General features: G+C 32.9%; 1 protein-coding gene across 2 annotated transcripts; it reads left to right on the top strand.

Moving 5' to 3' along the window:
• The first annotated feature begins 583 nt into the window (after nucleotides 1–583).
• Nucleotides 584–2,359, top strand: LOC131153250 (small ribosomal subunit protein eS28x-like). 2 transcript variants are annotated; one of them, XM_058105425.1, is made up of 2 exons: nucleotides 584–734; nucleotides 1,929–2,359. In XM_058105425.1, exon 2 carries the CDS (start codon nucleotides 1,930–1,932, stop codon nucleotides 2,128–2,130), a length of 201 nt encoding a protein of 66 aa, XP_057961408.1. In that variant the 5' UTR covers nucleotides 584–734; nucleotide 1,929; the 3' UTR covers nucleotides 2,131–2,359. The 2 variants fall into 2 exon arrangements, with proteins under 2 accessions (XP_057961408.1, XP_057961409.1); XM_058105426.1 differs by having other exon boundaries at nucleotides 585–734; nucleotides 1,926–2,359.
• Nucleotides 2,360–17,035: the final 14,676 nt, after the last annotated feature.

The following is a 17,035-nucleotide window of genomic DNA, read 5'->3' as shown; positions in this document are numbered from 1 at the left end:
TAAAATTTTTTAAGTACTGTCAAACAAAAATTTAATACTTTAAAGTTATGTTTACTTTTTGTTATAAGATGAGAGATAATGAGAAATTTAAAAATAGGGATAATAAATATTTTTTACATATTTTTATTGTTTTGAATAGGCGTTCTAATGGTAAAATTTGAAAATAATTATTTTTAATCTATTCCTTATTATATATTCTTAAAAGTTTCACTCTTTTATTTGTTTTATGTTAACAACTTTTTTTTTATTTTATATAATTGATATATTTTTAAAAATAAATATTTTGGGAATCAAACGTAATGTAATATTAAGAGTTCATTTTAATTTAGAAATTTATTTGAAAATAATTAAAAGTTTAATTTTTTATATTTTTCTCAATATAAAATATAATTAAAATAAAAATTTTCCTTTAATATATTTTAAAATTATAAAAAGTAAATAATAATAGGTAAAATTAATTCTTTATTTTTTTAAAATTTTTGTAATTTTATTTACATAATATTTTTCAAAATTTAAACGCGACCCAAATATACCGAACGGAGCGGAACCAGCAATTTCCGTATAGGTTCTTTTGACATTTTTGCCCTCGCGGAGAGCGCAAATTACAAAACACCTTCCCAATATACGATTACACCCAAACCCTAATTCTCTCCCTCGCGCAACGACTGCCCTCTGCTGCTGAACTTGAGCATTGTAGGCGCTCCTCCAATCTCCTCGTGCCCCTCTCGTCACAGGTAAATCTTCTCGCTTCTTATTTCTTGCTCTACCTTCGTCTACCTTGCTTGTTATTTTCTTGTTTCTACGAATCTGGGTTTCTCTTTTTCCCCCTTCCGACCTCAAATCCGGGTTCTCTTTCTCCAACCTTTGGATTCCGGATTTGATTTTCTCTTGCGCCACTGTGAGTGTTTAACCGATTGCAATGAGAGTGATATTTATGATATGCAATTTATTATTATTGTATTTTGTTCATGATTAAATTGGGTTACGTGATATGCCTTGCCAATCAAGGAAAAGACTGCAATTTCATTGTGTGGAAATAAATTTTTTATTCTTCTGGTTTTTTTTAATAGTTAAGTTTCATAAATATTTCAGGGGACCAAAGATTTTTGTATAAAAGTTGAAAATTTGTTAATATATGGTGTCTGTGTGGTATGCTCTTTTGATCTTTTGAGAGCTTGTGACACCTAAGCTTAACTGACAGATTTTGAGCTTCCTACTTGGATTGTCTGCTTTGATTGTTGCCATGAATTATAGAAGTATGTGCCTGAGGTTGTGTCTAGGAGCTTGGATTTCAGGCCTTGGGTTTGGATTTGTGTGGATTTGGACAAAATACAGTACAAAGTTTTATTGTTTTTCACCCAATTCACACAAATCTAAATCCAAGACCTAAAATACATACTTCCAAACCCTACCATAGTGTATCCCTTTTTGATCCTTTGGATGCTTCTAAACACCTAATCTTAACCAACAGCAATTGTGCGTGCTATTTGAATTGCTATTTGCTTTTAGGATCTTGATCTTCGCATAACTATTTGATTATCCTTTTTCATTATCTTTTTTATTGGCTTCTTTTTTGGATGTTATCTAGTTGACTATTATGTGTAGTGTGAATTGGTAGCACAAACACTCTGTATTTTCTTAAGATGTTGTAATTAGAGATTGGAATTATATAGTGCAAAATAAAGAACATTATGAGGAACATGTTCAGGGTTTAGTTTTTACAGTTCTTTAATGCTTGGTTTGGAGGAAACTAGTTAGCCAAAAAACTCCCATTTTTCTATTTGACAGAGGTAGGTATATGATAGTGCTTTGTAATGGTTGTGTATCTTCTTCCTTATGCTCTATTCTGGAATAAATGGGGTGCCCTTGTTTTCATTTTAATGTTCAGTCTTAAGAATAATATCTTAATCCTTTGCATTTATTAGCAGAATGGATGCCCAAAAGGAGATAAAGAATGCAACTGTGATAAAAGTGATTGGTAGGACGGGATCCAGAGGACAGGTCACGCAGGTGAGAGTGAAATTTATGGACTCTGATCGAACAATCACAAGGAATGTGAAAGGACCAGTGAGGGTAGGGGATGTCCTCACCCTGCTAGAGACTGAAAGAGAAGCTAGAAGGCTGCGCTGATGTGCCCTTCTCTAAGTGACTCCTGCCACTTTTGGCATTTTGCTAGACCGCTGTTTGGTTTTCTTTGTGGCCAACAATTTGGTAATTGGCTCTATAGTATGATGGATTTCTTATTTAAGTTTTATTAGAAGTCGGATGCTATGTGTTGAATGCTTTGAGATTAATTTTTGAACTGATTCAGCTGTTTCGGGTTTTAAATCATGTTATGATTTTGATCACAAATTTGTCACTTCACTGTGTCATTGGCTTTCTGTTGCTGAAATTTTTAGCATGGAGTTTGGAGTTCAATCTAGTTCCGGTGTGGGTATTTAACTATTTGTGATTGCCCCTTGTGTCCTTGATTACTTTCCTCCTATTACAACTTCAAGTTTTGTGTGCATGGCCTACTTTATGATTGGTTAATTTGTTTATTTGTGTTTTATTTTTTAAGGCAAATAATACTGAATATGAGATTTATTATAGCAATGTTGTACCTAGATATTAGTTAGTGGGGTTGAGACAGACAGCTCTTTGTTGGCTAGCTAATTTATATATTGGTGTTTGGCAGTCTCAACTAGGCAGTAGGATATTGCTCTTGAGGGTGTGTTCTGTTGTGGTTGGCTAGGTTTGGATAGGCTGGTTTCCGGTAAGCCTACTTTTGCCACAACAAAGGTGCCATATTATTGACCAAGGGGGAGGACCTTGCACATTTACATGGCACGAAGCGTGTCATTCCCCTCCCATGGGCTTGTTGTGGCTAGGTAGTAGAATGGAATTTTTATTTTTTATTTTTCTTTTTTTGCTTTCATGAGTATTTCTTCTTTTGATAAATTTTGTTCTTAATAAATGGTAATCCATTAAAGGGACTAGGTAACTATTATAGCTACCTTATTACGATTATTCAGTTTGGATAGAAAGGAAAGGAATGTAAAGAAGAAATTTATTTTTGCTTGGTAGATTCAGGTACATTAAATCTTTACTATTTTATCTCAAATTATTTTAGGTCTACATTTACCCCTTCTGCTGTCCCCCCAGTAACTAACTTGTTTCTTTTTTACTAGCATACTATGTGGCTTACGTTACGAGTGTTCATACAATTTAAGTCGTCCTCCCCTTCTGTTTTATAGAAGTTGCACCTAACTTGTAGCGAGTATGTTCATTCTTTAATTCATCTTTTAATGTTATATTACTCATTTATCTAAGCATTCTCATCTCGATAACTTTTATTTTTTGGATATTTTATTTTTTCATCACCCAAATTGTGACATTTGTTTAATGATGCCAACACAATTCTTTGTAAGCAATTAACAGTTTTATATGTCTGTTATGTAGGCAGAATGAAATTGCTTTTCCACTTTTGCATATTCTTGATTAATTGTTTTACTTTATTTTGCTGTCTGGAAAATCCTTGTATCATCATTGATGTACTCTTAAGAAAGACGGTCAAATTATATCAACTTTATTGTTCAATTGAGTCTCACCACCTCACTTGCAAGAAGCGTTTTAGAAGTCTAGGAGGTGACATTTTTTAAGTGCCACCACTTCTATGTTTCATACATGAGTCATTAATCTGGCATCGTGTTGAGCTATTTATGTGATTATGGATAATTTCTTTTGATAGATTTAGGATTATTAAATTTTTATTTTCTATTTCTTTTCAAATTATTTTAAGTTCCTATTCCTTCTACTACTCAAAGTAACGACTCACTATCGGACTATATGACCTAATGCAAGTATTTATACCATTCGAGTCACCCCTCTTATTTTTTATAGGAATTACACCTAACTTACTGCGAATATGTTCATTTCTTAATCTATCTTTCAGTGTTTACCATTCATCCTTCTAAGTGTTTTCATTTTGATAACTTTTATTTTTTGAATATTTTGTTTTTTTCGTCGTTCAAAATTGTTATCCATATAGCACAGCTAGTCTTATAGTTGTCTTATAAAACTTCTTTTTTAATTTTAAGGGTGTTCTGTGATTATAAAGCACACTTGAAGTACTTCTCTATTTTAAGGAAAGTGAGAAATAAAGAAAAAATATATAACAAAACATTGAATAAAAATTAATATTACACAATGAAAATTTAATTTTAAAATTTTTTTAATCATATGGTAAAACAAATTTTCACCATATTTTACTTTTTTTTTTTCTTTTATTGAAAAAAAATTATCCAAGCAGAGCCTAAGTAAAAATGGAAATTATATTATTTTTTTAGAAGTTATTTATTTGTTCAAAAATCCTAAATTTGTATTGTGTTATTTGTACCCCCTACAATTATGAGGTCCCTTACTTTATACTTTATTTAGGCCCTATGTGCAATAGTAATTTTCGGCCTCGACTTTTTTACTATGGACAAATGTATATAGTATTAGTGTTTTATATGTCGCGATTTTATCATGCACTACACAAAAAGTATTTCATTTTAGATGAAACATTACACATTCTACATTAATGTAATAACAAATTAAATATTGAAGTATGGAGAACTATTGATGCTATACATTAGTGCATGGTAAAGAGTCACGACTTTATACACTTAATTTAAGTTATTCTTATTTCCTAAAGAAAAATATTTCATGATTTAATCAAAATGTGCTCTTTTTCAGGAATGTTGAAAACTAATGTTTAGTCCCAAGAGGGGGGTGAATTGGATTTAAAAATTTTCTTTTAATTCTTTTTAAGACTCCTTAACTTCTTTTATTTCTTTTAACCAATTTTTGACTTGTTTGTTTAATTTATCAATGACACAAGAACTTAGTTCTTTTTATACAATCCACAACACTATTGTTTAAACAACTAAGTAACCAATCAATCAACCAAACAAATTATCCAATCAAACACATTATCCAAACCAAAATATAAGGTACAAGATTTCAGTTTTTATTTGTTTGCAGTCTTGTAAATATGAAAGTTTGGTTCAAATCTTGTGGTTAATGCAATCCCTTTGATAATGAATTTGCTTTCTTAAAGTGATTTTCAATAAAACATTCACTCTTCCCAATATTTAGAATTCAAATAAACTCTTAATTAATTTATCTTTGGGTGTTAACCATTTAACGTACTCCCTTATGGTTTCCGTAAAGTATGGTTTAATCAACGTACTCCCTTTCGGTTTTCGCAATTCGAATCAAAATTAGACTTTAAGCTTACTTGATTTCCAAATATATGTAGTATATATGATTAAAAAAATTAAATCATCCACGCAATTTATATGTGCTGAAAATGAAGAGTGAGGGAAAAAGAAAGTGAGACTGCTGTTTACAAGGTTCGACTTATCCCTAGCCTACGTTCTCGCCTTTGGCAAACCACCAAAGGATTACTAAAATCAGTTCCTTTGCCGGGCGGAACAACACAGTTTACACACTCCTTCAAAACACTAAAGCTCGTCTCTCTAAATGATATACTCTCGTTTGGTCACTCCTTCAATTAGGCTAGAGCAGCATCTTTCTAAGTGATATCCTCTCGCTTAGCCAACAATCCGAACACCTCAAATCGTCCAAGAACTACAAAAGATATGAAGTAATTTCTGCGTACAATAGCACTTTCAAAACATAGTAGATTAGTACAATTTCAGCTTTAGGTACTTTAACAATTTAAATACTAATAAAAAATAGAATTGAAGTTCAAGTATATAATTCATCAAGGGTTCCTTTGTGATTTGAGAAAACTCAGTATGAGAACCTTAGGTTGGTATTTCAACAGCAATTCAGATGATTTTCCTTCAGTAAAAGTATGAGCAATTTGAAACTTTGAGAGAGATTGAAAGATTTGATGCAAGTATGCTGTGTGATTGTATATAAATTTCTTGGGATTAAGGTAATATTTATAAGCTTCTTAGAATTAGTTTTTCTTGTTCCCCATGTTTACTTGGAGTGTCCTCCAAGTTTTTATAACGTTCATAATTGAAAAACCAATTTTTGAAAATTTTCCGTTGGAGTTTAAAAATCAAATCTCGTGGAGTCAGTCCGTTGGATAGGCGACTGGGTAGTATATTTTCATAGGGTTAGTCAGCTGGACAGGCGACTGACACCCTTTTGTCTTCCAAAAATTTAAATCAGGAAATTGTCAGTCAGCTAGTGTGACATAGTTCAAATGGGTCAGTTGGCTGGACACTGTCAGTCGGCTGGGTGATTTCAGTTTATTGAGTCAGTCGGCTAGACAGTTAATTTGACAGTTGTCTTTCTATCAGTTGTCTTTCTGGTTAGTTGGTCGACCAGTCCTTTTTTTGATTTTTGATTTTTTGTTTTCAAATTTAATTTTACTCTCTTGTTTTGATCTTTTATAAAATATTTTCTAAGGTTTTAAAATAGGTCTCTAAGTTCATGTATTTCCCCTAAAGAGTTTCAACAATATTTCAAAATATATTTAAATATTAAAACACTTATATAAAGACTTCTAAGCCATTTTTCTTTCTTAAACACTTAAGTTTTAATGCTTAGGTCTTCTTCTCGTTTTCAAGCTTTAAGATACTTTGAGCTTTTCATCGAGTTCTCTTTAACATCCATGCTCTCGTGATTTTAAAGTTTTAATATATCATCCATGCCTTTAGGTATTTTTTAAGCTTCATATAATCATATTCCTTTGAAATATAAACTTCAATTGATCCTTGTGAGTACTTGACCTTACTTTCACATTTGTGAGATATGAAATATCATCACTCAACCAAATATGTCAAATTTCATTTTTTGATTAGCATCAAAATAGGATGTTAAGCCTTGTAAGGCCAACAATCTCTCCTTTTTTGATAATGACAAACAATGAGCAAAAATATAAGTAAGCCTTAAAAATACTCTCCCTTTCAATAAGTATCATCTTCAACATATGTAAGATCAAGATTACTTTCAACACCAATTTTAAGATCATTCAATATCATGCATATCAATACCAATTTCAAGGTTATTCAATGTTATGTACTTCTCCCCTTTGTCAAATACTTCTCTCCCTTTTGAAATATAATTCATGTTTCAAAATTTCAAAATATTTCAATACCAAACTCATTTTTCAATTTTTGGTCAAAACTTCTCTCCTTTTTGATATCAATCAAAAAGAGTAAAATATAAACAAAATAAATCATATTTTTGAACATATGAATATCAGTCATGCATATCAAGTATATGATATTAATTAGATTTTCATTAATTCTAATTTCAATTGAACTTTTAAATTTTTAATACCAAACTCAAATTGAAAACTTATGATACCAATAAAAAAATAATTCATGATACAAAAAAAAAAAAAAAAAAAAAAATAAATAAAAAAATTAGGGAGAAACAAAATACAAGTTATGAGTCCTAATACTCCCCCTGAATTTAATACATTCAGATTTGATACCAATTATGTTTTCTAAATTTATCGTCCATGTTTCAAACATTTGATGTACATGCTCATTGATATCAAATACTAATATCATATCAATTTCATAATTTACTTATGGATATAATTATTCTTGTCATGCTCAAATACCAATTTATATATATTCATGGATAGTAATACACTTTATAGATACCAATGTTAGTGTCACATTATGCACAGCTCATGAATACTCTATTATTTAGTTTCAAATTTATCCATTTATCCATGTGATCCATCATAAGCATACATGGCTAAGAATGTATCAATTCATATCAAAATTCATGTTTCTAAATCATGTTTTATAACTTTATGCTCAAATTTTTAAAATATAATGAGTTATAAATTATCAATATTTTCATTGTTTTTTAAAATTTCATGATACCAAATTTAAGATGTACACATGTATCATATTGTATTTATATAAGCATGGAGTAAATTATATCATGTGCTTTGTACTATACTTTTGCTTGGATTGTTCTTATGTTGCTTAAGTATTTTAATTCAAATTTGTTTAACAGTTTTTCCTTCAGTCAGTCGGCTGAGCTTCTATCTAGTTGGCTGACCTATACTTTCTCTTTAAAGGTTTTGTTCAGTCAGTCAGCTGATCGTATGGTTAGTCGGCTGAAAAAATCTTCTGCCAAGCTTTCTTCTTTATCAATGAGCTCTATTTGCTTCATATTTTCTTTTCATTTGATTTCATTTAAACATCCAAACTTCATGTGTCCTAATGCTTTCTATTTTATGCCTTGTATAATTCATTCATTGATTTGAGGCCAACAATTTTCATAAGTTTCAATAAGATAAATTTAAATAATTTTATCTTTATTCTCTATTTCAATTTATTCAATATATTTGTATGATGTTCCATAAATATAATATCAATTGAAGTTGAAGAATTTATTATTTCATTTTTGGTACTCATATTTTCTTGGTTCCAGGTGGTTTAATAAGGGATGTTTCTTTAATTCTCCAAACTTATTTAATCTTCACACCCTTTCTTTTAAATGAACATTCAAACTTTATATGCCCATTTTTCTTACATTGATAGCATATGATGTTAGTGTAGGCATTAGAAGATATGCTAGCATAATCTTTGGATGCTTTTGAAAAATAACCCATGTAAAGATTCTTTTTCTTTTTATTTTTAACCCCATTAAATTCAATGTCTTCTTTATTTAAGGTCATCTTTTGTGAATCTATCATTTTGTCAAAATTTTCATTTCCTTTTGTGAAGTTGTAAATGATCTTTTCTTTATCTTCAATTTGATTATTGAGATCATTTATCTTAATATCTTTCTTGTCATCAACCTTCTTTTGAGATTTCTCTAATTCTTGAGATAATTTTTTGATTTTATCCTCTAATTCATAAATATATATGTCTTTCTCGTATTCCATAGAGGATAAGGATCGAAGGTCTTCTATCAACTTTTCATTCTTACTTTTTAATTTCTTGATTTTCAAGTCTTTCTTTTTCAGTAAGATTTTTAGCTTCTAATTCTTTTATTGCAGCTTCATACTTATTTTCTATTTTTTTTTGAGTTTTGAATCTTTATTATTTTCAGCAATCTTAATTGATTCTAACTCTTTCATCATTCCATCATTCTTGTTTTTCAATGATATATTTTTTTTGGTTACTTTGATTAGCATCTTATGTACTTTGAATAAATCATTTTGAAGTTCTTCATAAGATGACATGCTTTCATCATTGAATTCATCATTACTATAACCATTAACTGATTTGGATGAGGAGCTTCCCTCATCGTCCTATGCCATAAAGCAAGTATAAGCAACCTCTTGGTCACTTGATTCATATTCCAAACTACTTGTACTCATGTTGTCTCAAGTATTGGCTTTCATGATCTTTTTGTTTTTCTTCTTAAACTCTTTCTTTAGTAGTGGACATTCTGATTTTATATGTCCAACTTTATTGTAATTACAACATGTGGGGATTTTATTTCTTGATTTCTTTGTATGAGTTTCTTTTTCATCTAATTCGGACTTTTGAATTCTTTTTTTAAATTTATTCTTCCTTCTTAGTATCTTTACAAGTTTCTTAGATATGAAGGCTAGTTCATCTTCATCCATCTCTTCTTCACTACTAGAGTTTTCTTTTGAGGTTTTGAAGGCTATAGACTCTTGGGCTTTGATTTTTTCACTCATTTCATTAATTAACATTTCATATGTGAGCAGAGAACCTATTAGTTCATCTAAGGAGGTGTTTTTCAAATTTCTTCCTTCCGTTATGGCAGTGGCTTTTGGTTCTCATATAGGTGGCAGCCCTCTAAGAATTTTTCTTATCATCTCATAAATAGTGTAGGTTTTTCCTAAGGCATTTAGGGAATTTATTATGTGAGTGAACCTAGTGTACATATTATTTATGGATTCATCCAGGTTTATTTTAAAAGCTTCATATTTACTTGTAAGCATATTAATCCTATTATCCCTAACATCTATAGTGCCTTTGTAAGTTACTTCTAGCTTGTCTCATATTTCCTTGGTCGATTTGTAAGCCATTACTCTATTAAATTCATTCATATTTAGGGCACAATATAAAACATTTATAGTACTAGAATTAACTTGCAGCATCTTATGATCTAAGTCTGCCATATCCTTTTTCTCCTTAGAAATTTGTTTTCCATCTACTAGTTTAAAAGGAATTAGGTCACCATCCGTGATAACCACCCAAGCTTTCCAATTCATATTTTGAAAATAGATTTGCATTTTTTTTTTTCTAAAAAGTATAGTTATGCCCACAAAAGATTGGTAGTCGGGTTGAGGATTGACCATCTTCGAAGGGAGCTACTCCTATTTGTGCCATTATATCTTTCTATAACTACTTGTTAAGATTTGTTATAACCCCGCTCGATACTAATTGAAAACTAAGGTGTAGTCTCAAGATGGGGGGTGAATTGGATTTAAAAATGTTCTTTTAATTCCTTTCAAGATTCCTTAACCTCTTTTATTTCTTTTAACCAATTCTTAACTTATTTGTTTAATTTATCAATCACACAAGAACTTAATTTTTTTTATACAATCCCCAACACTATTGTTTAAACAACTAAGTAACCAATCAATCAACCAAACAAATTATCCAATCAAACACAATATCCAAACTAAGATATAAGGTACAAGATTTCAACTTTTGTTTGTTTGCAACCCTGTACATATGAAAGTTTGGTTCAAGCCCTGTAATTAATGCAATCCCTTTGATAATGAATTTGCTTTCTCAAAGTGATTTTCAACAAAACATTCACACTCTTCCTGACATTTAGAATTCAAATAAACTCTTAGTTAATTTATCTTTGGGCGTTAACCAATTAACGTACTCCCTTACGATTTTCGCAAAGTATGCTTTAACCAGTATACTTCCTCTCGGTTTCTACAACCCAAATCAAAATTAGACTTTAAGTTTACTTGATTTCCAAAGATACGTAGTATATATGATTAAAAAAATTAAATCATCCACGCAATTTATATGTGTTGAAAATAAAGAATAAGAGAAAAAGAGAGTGAGACTGCTGTTTACGAGGTTTGGCTTATCCCCAGCCTACGTCCTCACCTTTGGCAAACTACCAAAGGATTACTAAAATCAGTTCCTTTGTTATGCAAAACAACACTATTTACACACTTCTTCAAAAGGTTAGAGCCCGCCTCTCCAAACGATATACCCTCGTTCGGTCACTCTTTCAATTAGGCTAGAGCAGCACCTCTCTAAGCGATATCCCCTCGCTTAGCCAACAATTTGAACACTTCAAATCGTCCAAGAACTCCAAAAGATATGAAGTAATCTCTGTGTACAATAGCACTCTTAAAACAGAGTAGATTAGTATAATTTCAGCTCTAGGTACTTTAACAATTTAAATACCCATAAGAAATAGAATTGACGCTTAAGTGTAGAATTCACCAAGGGTTCCTTTGTGATTTGAGAAAACTCAGTATGAGAACCTTAGATTGGTGTTTCAGCAACAATTTAGATGATTTCCCTCCAGCAAGAGTATGAGCAATATGAAACTTTGAGAGAGATTGAAAGATTTGATGCAAGTATGCCGTGTGATTGTATATAAATTTCTTGGGATTAAGGTAGTATTTATAGGCTTCTTAGAATTAGTTTCCTTGTTCGCCAAGTTTATTTGGAGTATCCTCTAAGTTTTTATAACGTTCAAAATTGAAAAATCAATTTTTGAAATTTTCCCGTTGGAGTTTAAAAAATCAAATCTCGTGGAGTCAGTCGGTTGGACAAGCGACTAGGTAGTATATTTCCATAGGGTCAGTCGGTTGGACAAGCGGTTGATACCCTTCTCTCTTCCAAAAATTTAAATGAAGAAATTGTCAGTTGGCTGGCATGACACAGTTCAAAATGGGTCAGTTGGTTGGACAGTGTCAGTCGGGTAGGTGATTTTAGTTTATTGAGTCAGTCGGATGGACAAATAATTCGGAAATTATTTTTTTGTTAGTCGGCTGAGTGAACCCAGAGTATTTCTAGTCAGTTGGCTGACTAGTCCTTTTCTGATTTTTCATTTTTGGTTTTCAAATTTAATTTGCTCTCTTATTTTGATCTTTCATAAAATATTTTTCGGGGTTTTAAAATTGGTCTCTAAGTCCATGTATTTCCCCTAAAGAGTTTTAACAATATTTCAAAAGATATTTAAATATTAAAGCACTTACATAAAGACTTCTAAGCCATTTGTCTTTCTTAAACACTTAAGTCTTCGTGCTTTGGTCTTCTTCTCGTTTTCAAACTTTAAGATACTTTGAGCTTTTCATCGAGTTCTCTTTAACATTCATGCTCTCATGATCTTCAAGCTTTAATATATCATCCATGCCTTTAAGTATTCTTTAAGTTTCATATGATCATGTTCCTTTGGAATATAAGCTTCAATTAATCCTTGTGAGTACTTGACCTTGCTTTTACATATGTGAGATTTGAAATATCATCACTCAACCAAATATGTTAAGTTCCTTTTATTTGTTAGCGTTAAAATAGGATGTTAAGCCTTGTAAGGCCAACAATTTTTAGACTTGATACTAAATAACTTGTCCCCTTTTCATTTTAGAACTATTTTTTATGTAGGAATGAGCTACGCATTTGTGACTTTGTGTACAAATTTTTTTAGTAATAGGTAGGTTTTTGGAAAGTTATGAAAAAGAAAAGCGAGTAAAAAATAAAATGTATCAATTACTTTCATGTATTAAATGAAAATTTATTTTAGGTATATCCTTAAAAGAGGATAAATTTAAAGTTGCATTTTCTTGATAGAGATAAATTTATAAAGAATAACTTTAATTTTACATTAAAATGCAATCTTTTATAAATGATTATATTTTCATCAAGTGCTTGCACTCAAAATTGAGTCACATGACTCACTACCTGTGCAAGGGTTCAAAATAGGGATGACAAAATGGATCGAAACTCGACGAGTGACCCGTGGTCCGTTCGTTTAAATCGAGTTCAGGTTTAGTAGAATGTGACCCATTTATAAATGGGTCTACTCGAATATGATCCTTTTAATAAACGAGTTAGGCAGGTTTGAGTTGGGTACTGATATACGTCAAAATATCTTCACTTAAAAGAAGGAACGATTTCGAATCCACCATTAAACCTCCTTACATAACTGATGTACAAACCGTAATGCATATACTTTCATGATTAGAAGGAACGACTACAAAATTATATTGAAAACCTCCACATAAATGCCCATAAAACCTCTATAAGGGCCCCCACTAGCACAATAATGACCATCAATGCCGGATTGATGAAGGGTCAACCTCCACCACTATATGAAGAGGGCTTGGAGAAGAGGTAAGTATATCACTCATATCCACTTTTTTCTACTGTTGTAATTAAAAGCCTCTCATTAGTCCCTTACTAAGGCATCAGGGTGATCCTCCGGAGTATACCCTAGGTCCTTGAAGCCTTTCTTGCTTAATCTTTATTAGGTGGTCGTGCTCGGGGAACGATTCACGAAGATTATTCAACTTTTCAGGTAGCAATAGTTGGTGCCATCTGTGGAAAATTCTTTTGAGAGGTTTTTCCAATCCTTGATCATGACTACATCACACAATTCAAAGTACAAACTTGTAATGGGTGACCAATCACCCCCAATCCATGCATTCTACACTAGTTGACATATCCAGCGTGACGAGAAGTGAATTCCTTGCATTTTCAGAAGAAAAAGGGAACATAAGGAACCTACTCCTCATTGTCACGCCCCGAACTCGCAGATAGGACCCAAGTGTGAATTTAGTAATCTAATATGTCTCTATATCAATTAAAACATTCATGATACTACACTGAATGAGGGTCCGATCCCGTAGGGTATGCATAAACCCTATACACAATCACATACTCATACATACACATCAAATACGCAGCTGAAATATTCTTTCCAATCCATACATTGTACCATACCAGAGTCTATACATGACTAGAGTCTATGCTCCAAAATAAAGTACATACCTCGGGTGTTTACAAAACCCAACAATGACAACCCGATTACAAAAATTCGTACTTACTCAAGCACTCTACATAGCTAACTGACACCCACGCTCACAATGCTAGGATGCTAGTTATGACTACTCAAAGGACCTAAATTTTTTTTTTATATTCAGGGTGGGACACCTCTCATTAAGGAAGAAAACATGTTATATCAGTGTGTGACATACAAGTGTTATTCGATAGAAAACATAACACAATACAGTTCCAGTACATATGATACCAAACATACGGTCAGTGTCGTCACACTCAAGCACCCGATACTCTATAATAACTGAAATCTCATAGCGATATCATTGCCAGTATTGTGTCCACTTACACCCATCGGTGACCAGTCGGAACAAACATGTGATATTTCACACCCTCAGATATAGAGCCGGACACTCTCACCCACGGTAATTAGCTGAGACATGATAGCGTACGGTAATTAGTCGCCCATAGCCGTTTCACAAAACTTGGAACAATTTTGGAACTCATGTTCCTATACCCATCAGCGTATAGTAATTAGCCGCCCCTAACTATTTTACAAAACCAGGAACATTTTACATACAATCATTTCATTCCACACTTATTTGAGTATACAACAATTATATCGTTTTTAATTTGAGAATACAGCTTAATAAAAATACAGGTATGGTCATTTCATTACTACAGTTTTATACAACATACGTTTTTCCAATAGAAATAGAGATGATACCCGAAACCCCCAAATTTCCCAAAAGCTGTAACTCGAAAATCCCGCATTTTCATCCGATAGATTTTCCCAAATAAGTAACCAAAACATACATACAATCGTAAACTACGTGTTTACCGATTCCGATTTAAAAAATAACTGATATAAACATAATTCCTTTACCTTTTCTCGAATACCAAAACACAAACTCTACGGCTCCAAATCTACGAACCGAGTTCCCAAAACCTAAACAATGAAGAACAATACTTCCTTACAATACTATTCTTTACGATCTACCGAAATGAAAACGAAATTGGACCCTTACCTCGATTTTGGGTCAAAACCTAAAAATCCTCGAAACAAATTTCCGATCCGCTATAAATGTAGAGATTCTCCTTTTGATCCACGTGGTAACGTCGGATCATTAATTCCGACAACTGGAGGCTTGAAATCCTAGAGAGAGAGAGAGAGAGAGAGAGAGAGAGAGAGAGAGAGAGAGAGAGAGAGAGAGATTTTGAGATTTCTTAGCAATGAAGAAAGTTTATTTTCTATTTATAGACCCTTGACCTGGTCCAATTCGTCGACGAGACAGCGCCTTTGTCGACGAATCATCTACACATTTAGTCGACGAACCGGCTCCTTCGACGATGAACCTTATTCAGATATTTTACAACACGTTCGGTATCTCTTCGTCGATAAGGCTCTGAATTTCGACGATGAAGAGTATGAGGTCCTTTGTCGACGAGAGCAATGACTTCATCAACGAAGCTTGCAGAATTACATTTTTACCCTTTTGTTGTTTATTACATCTAAAATTCTCGGGTCGGGTTCTTACACTCATCCTAATCGAGTAGGACTTGAGTCAAATGGGAGTTGGAGTCCACCAGAAGTCGCTGATAGGGTTTCTGTTCTAATAAAAAAGTTAGAGGACGCAAATAGACGCGAATAACGTGGGAATCTATGAACAACAGTCACATGAACTAGAAGAAAAGTTCAAAAAAAATTGATCACCTAGAGAAAATGATGAAGGAAACTCGTAGCAACCCCTCCTCCGGGAACACCTTAGTCAAATTTTCGGATCCACCTTTCACTAAAGAGGTAATGGATGTTCCTTTCCCTAGTAAGTTTAAAATTCCAAATATAGAAGGGTACGATGGCTTGTCCAATTTTATTGATCACTTGGACACCTTTAAAGTGTTGATGCAATTGCAAAGCGCACCAGATGCAATCGTGTGCCGAGTATTTGCAACCACTTTAAAATGGAATGCCAGGGCATGGTATCGAAGCTTGAAGCCTGGTTCCATTAGATTTTTTTTTTTTTTTCTGAAATGGAGCAGCAGTTTAGTGGACACTTTGTCAGCACCTAGTAGATGGCAAAAACTTCAGTTCATCTGATGAGCCTTATTCAAGGGAGTTAGGACCTGCACCCAAGTTCCAGTCCTACATCCCCTTGAGCATCTCTCGAGCAAATTTTTTGATGCACATCCAGGAAAAGGGTTATGTTTCATGGCCAGAGCCCATGCACGAATCATCATATAAAAGAAACACATCTAAATTCTGCAAGTTTCACAAGGATCACAAAACATGATAGGAGGAGTGTATCCACCTGAAGAACGAAATTAAAGCCTTAACAAGAAGAAGATACTTATCAAAGTTCATGAAAAGAGGTGATTTCCGAATAGAAGCCTATGATCATAAAAAGCCAAAGGATGAGCAGAGGGAAAATCAAATTGTGGGAGAGATCACTGTAATATTTAGGGGACCAGCTAGTGGAGGTGATAGCGAAGGTACTTGGAAGAGGTATGCAAAATAGGTGTTTTTGATGGAAGAATAGAGACAAAATCATAAAAAAAAAAAAACAGGAAGGGACCATCACCTTCACCAAAGAAGATGAAGAAGGTGTGCAGCAGGCCCATGATGACGCCCTAGTGGTGTCATTACTCGTTACCAATTTTCAAGTAAGGAGGGTGTTGATTGATAATGGAAGTTCAACCGACATAATCTTTTGATCGATGTTACAAGAAATAAAAATTGGAAGGGATCGATTGAAACCTATGTCAACACCTTTAGTGGTATTCGGGGGAGACATGGTCCATCCTATGGGCACAATTACACTCTCGCTGGCTATAAGGACACCTCCACAGCAGGTTACCTTTATGATAGACTTCCTGGAGGTTGACTGCCCTTCAGTATACAAGATAATATTAGGGAACCCAACATTCAACGCAGTCCGAATCATGACCTCCACTTATCATTTGAAGGTCTAGTTTCCTACCCCGAATGGGGTTGGAGAAATAAAAGGAGATCAGATGGCGGCACGTAACTGCTATGTGATGGTGCTGAAAGGAGAGATAGAGGGATGGGAGACCTTAACAATATAAGATTTGGAGGTAAGAGGTGAGTA

The sequence above is a fragment of the Malania oleifera genome, chromosome 4, assembly GCF_029873635.1.
Source record: "Malania oleifera isolate guangnan ecotype guangnan chromosome 4, ASM2987363v1, whole genome shotgun sequence".
Classification (NCBI taxonomy): Eukaryota; Viridiplantae; Streptophyta; class Magnoliopsida; order Santalales; family Ximeniaceae; genus Malania; species Malania oleifera.
Note: the sequence above shows the minus strand (reverse complement) of the source record. Positions and strands in the feature narration are given on the sequence as shown.

Coding starts and splice junctions, on each gene's coding strand:
- LOC131153250 (XM_058105425.1), top strand. CDS start 1,930: ATGGATGCCCAAAAGGAGATAAAGAATGCAACTGTGATAAAAGTGATT.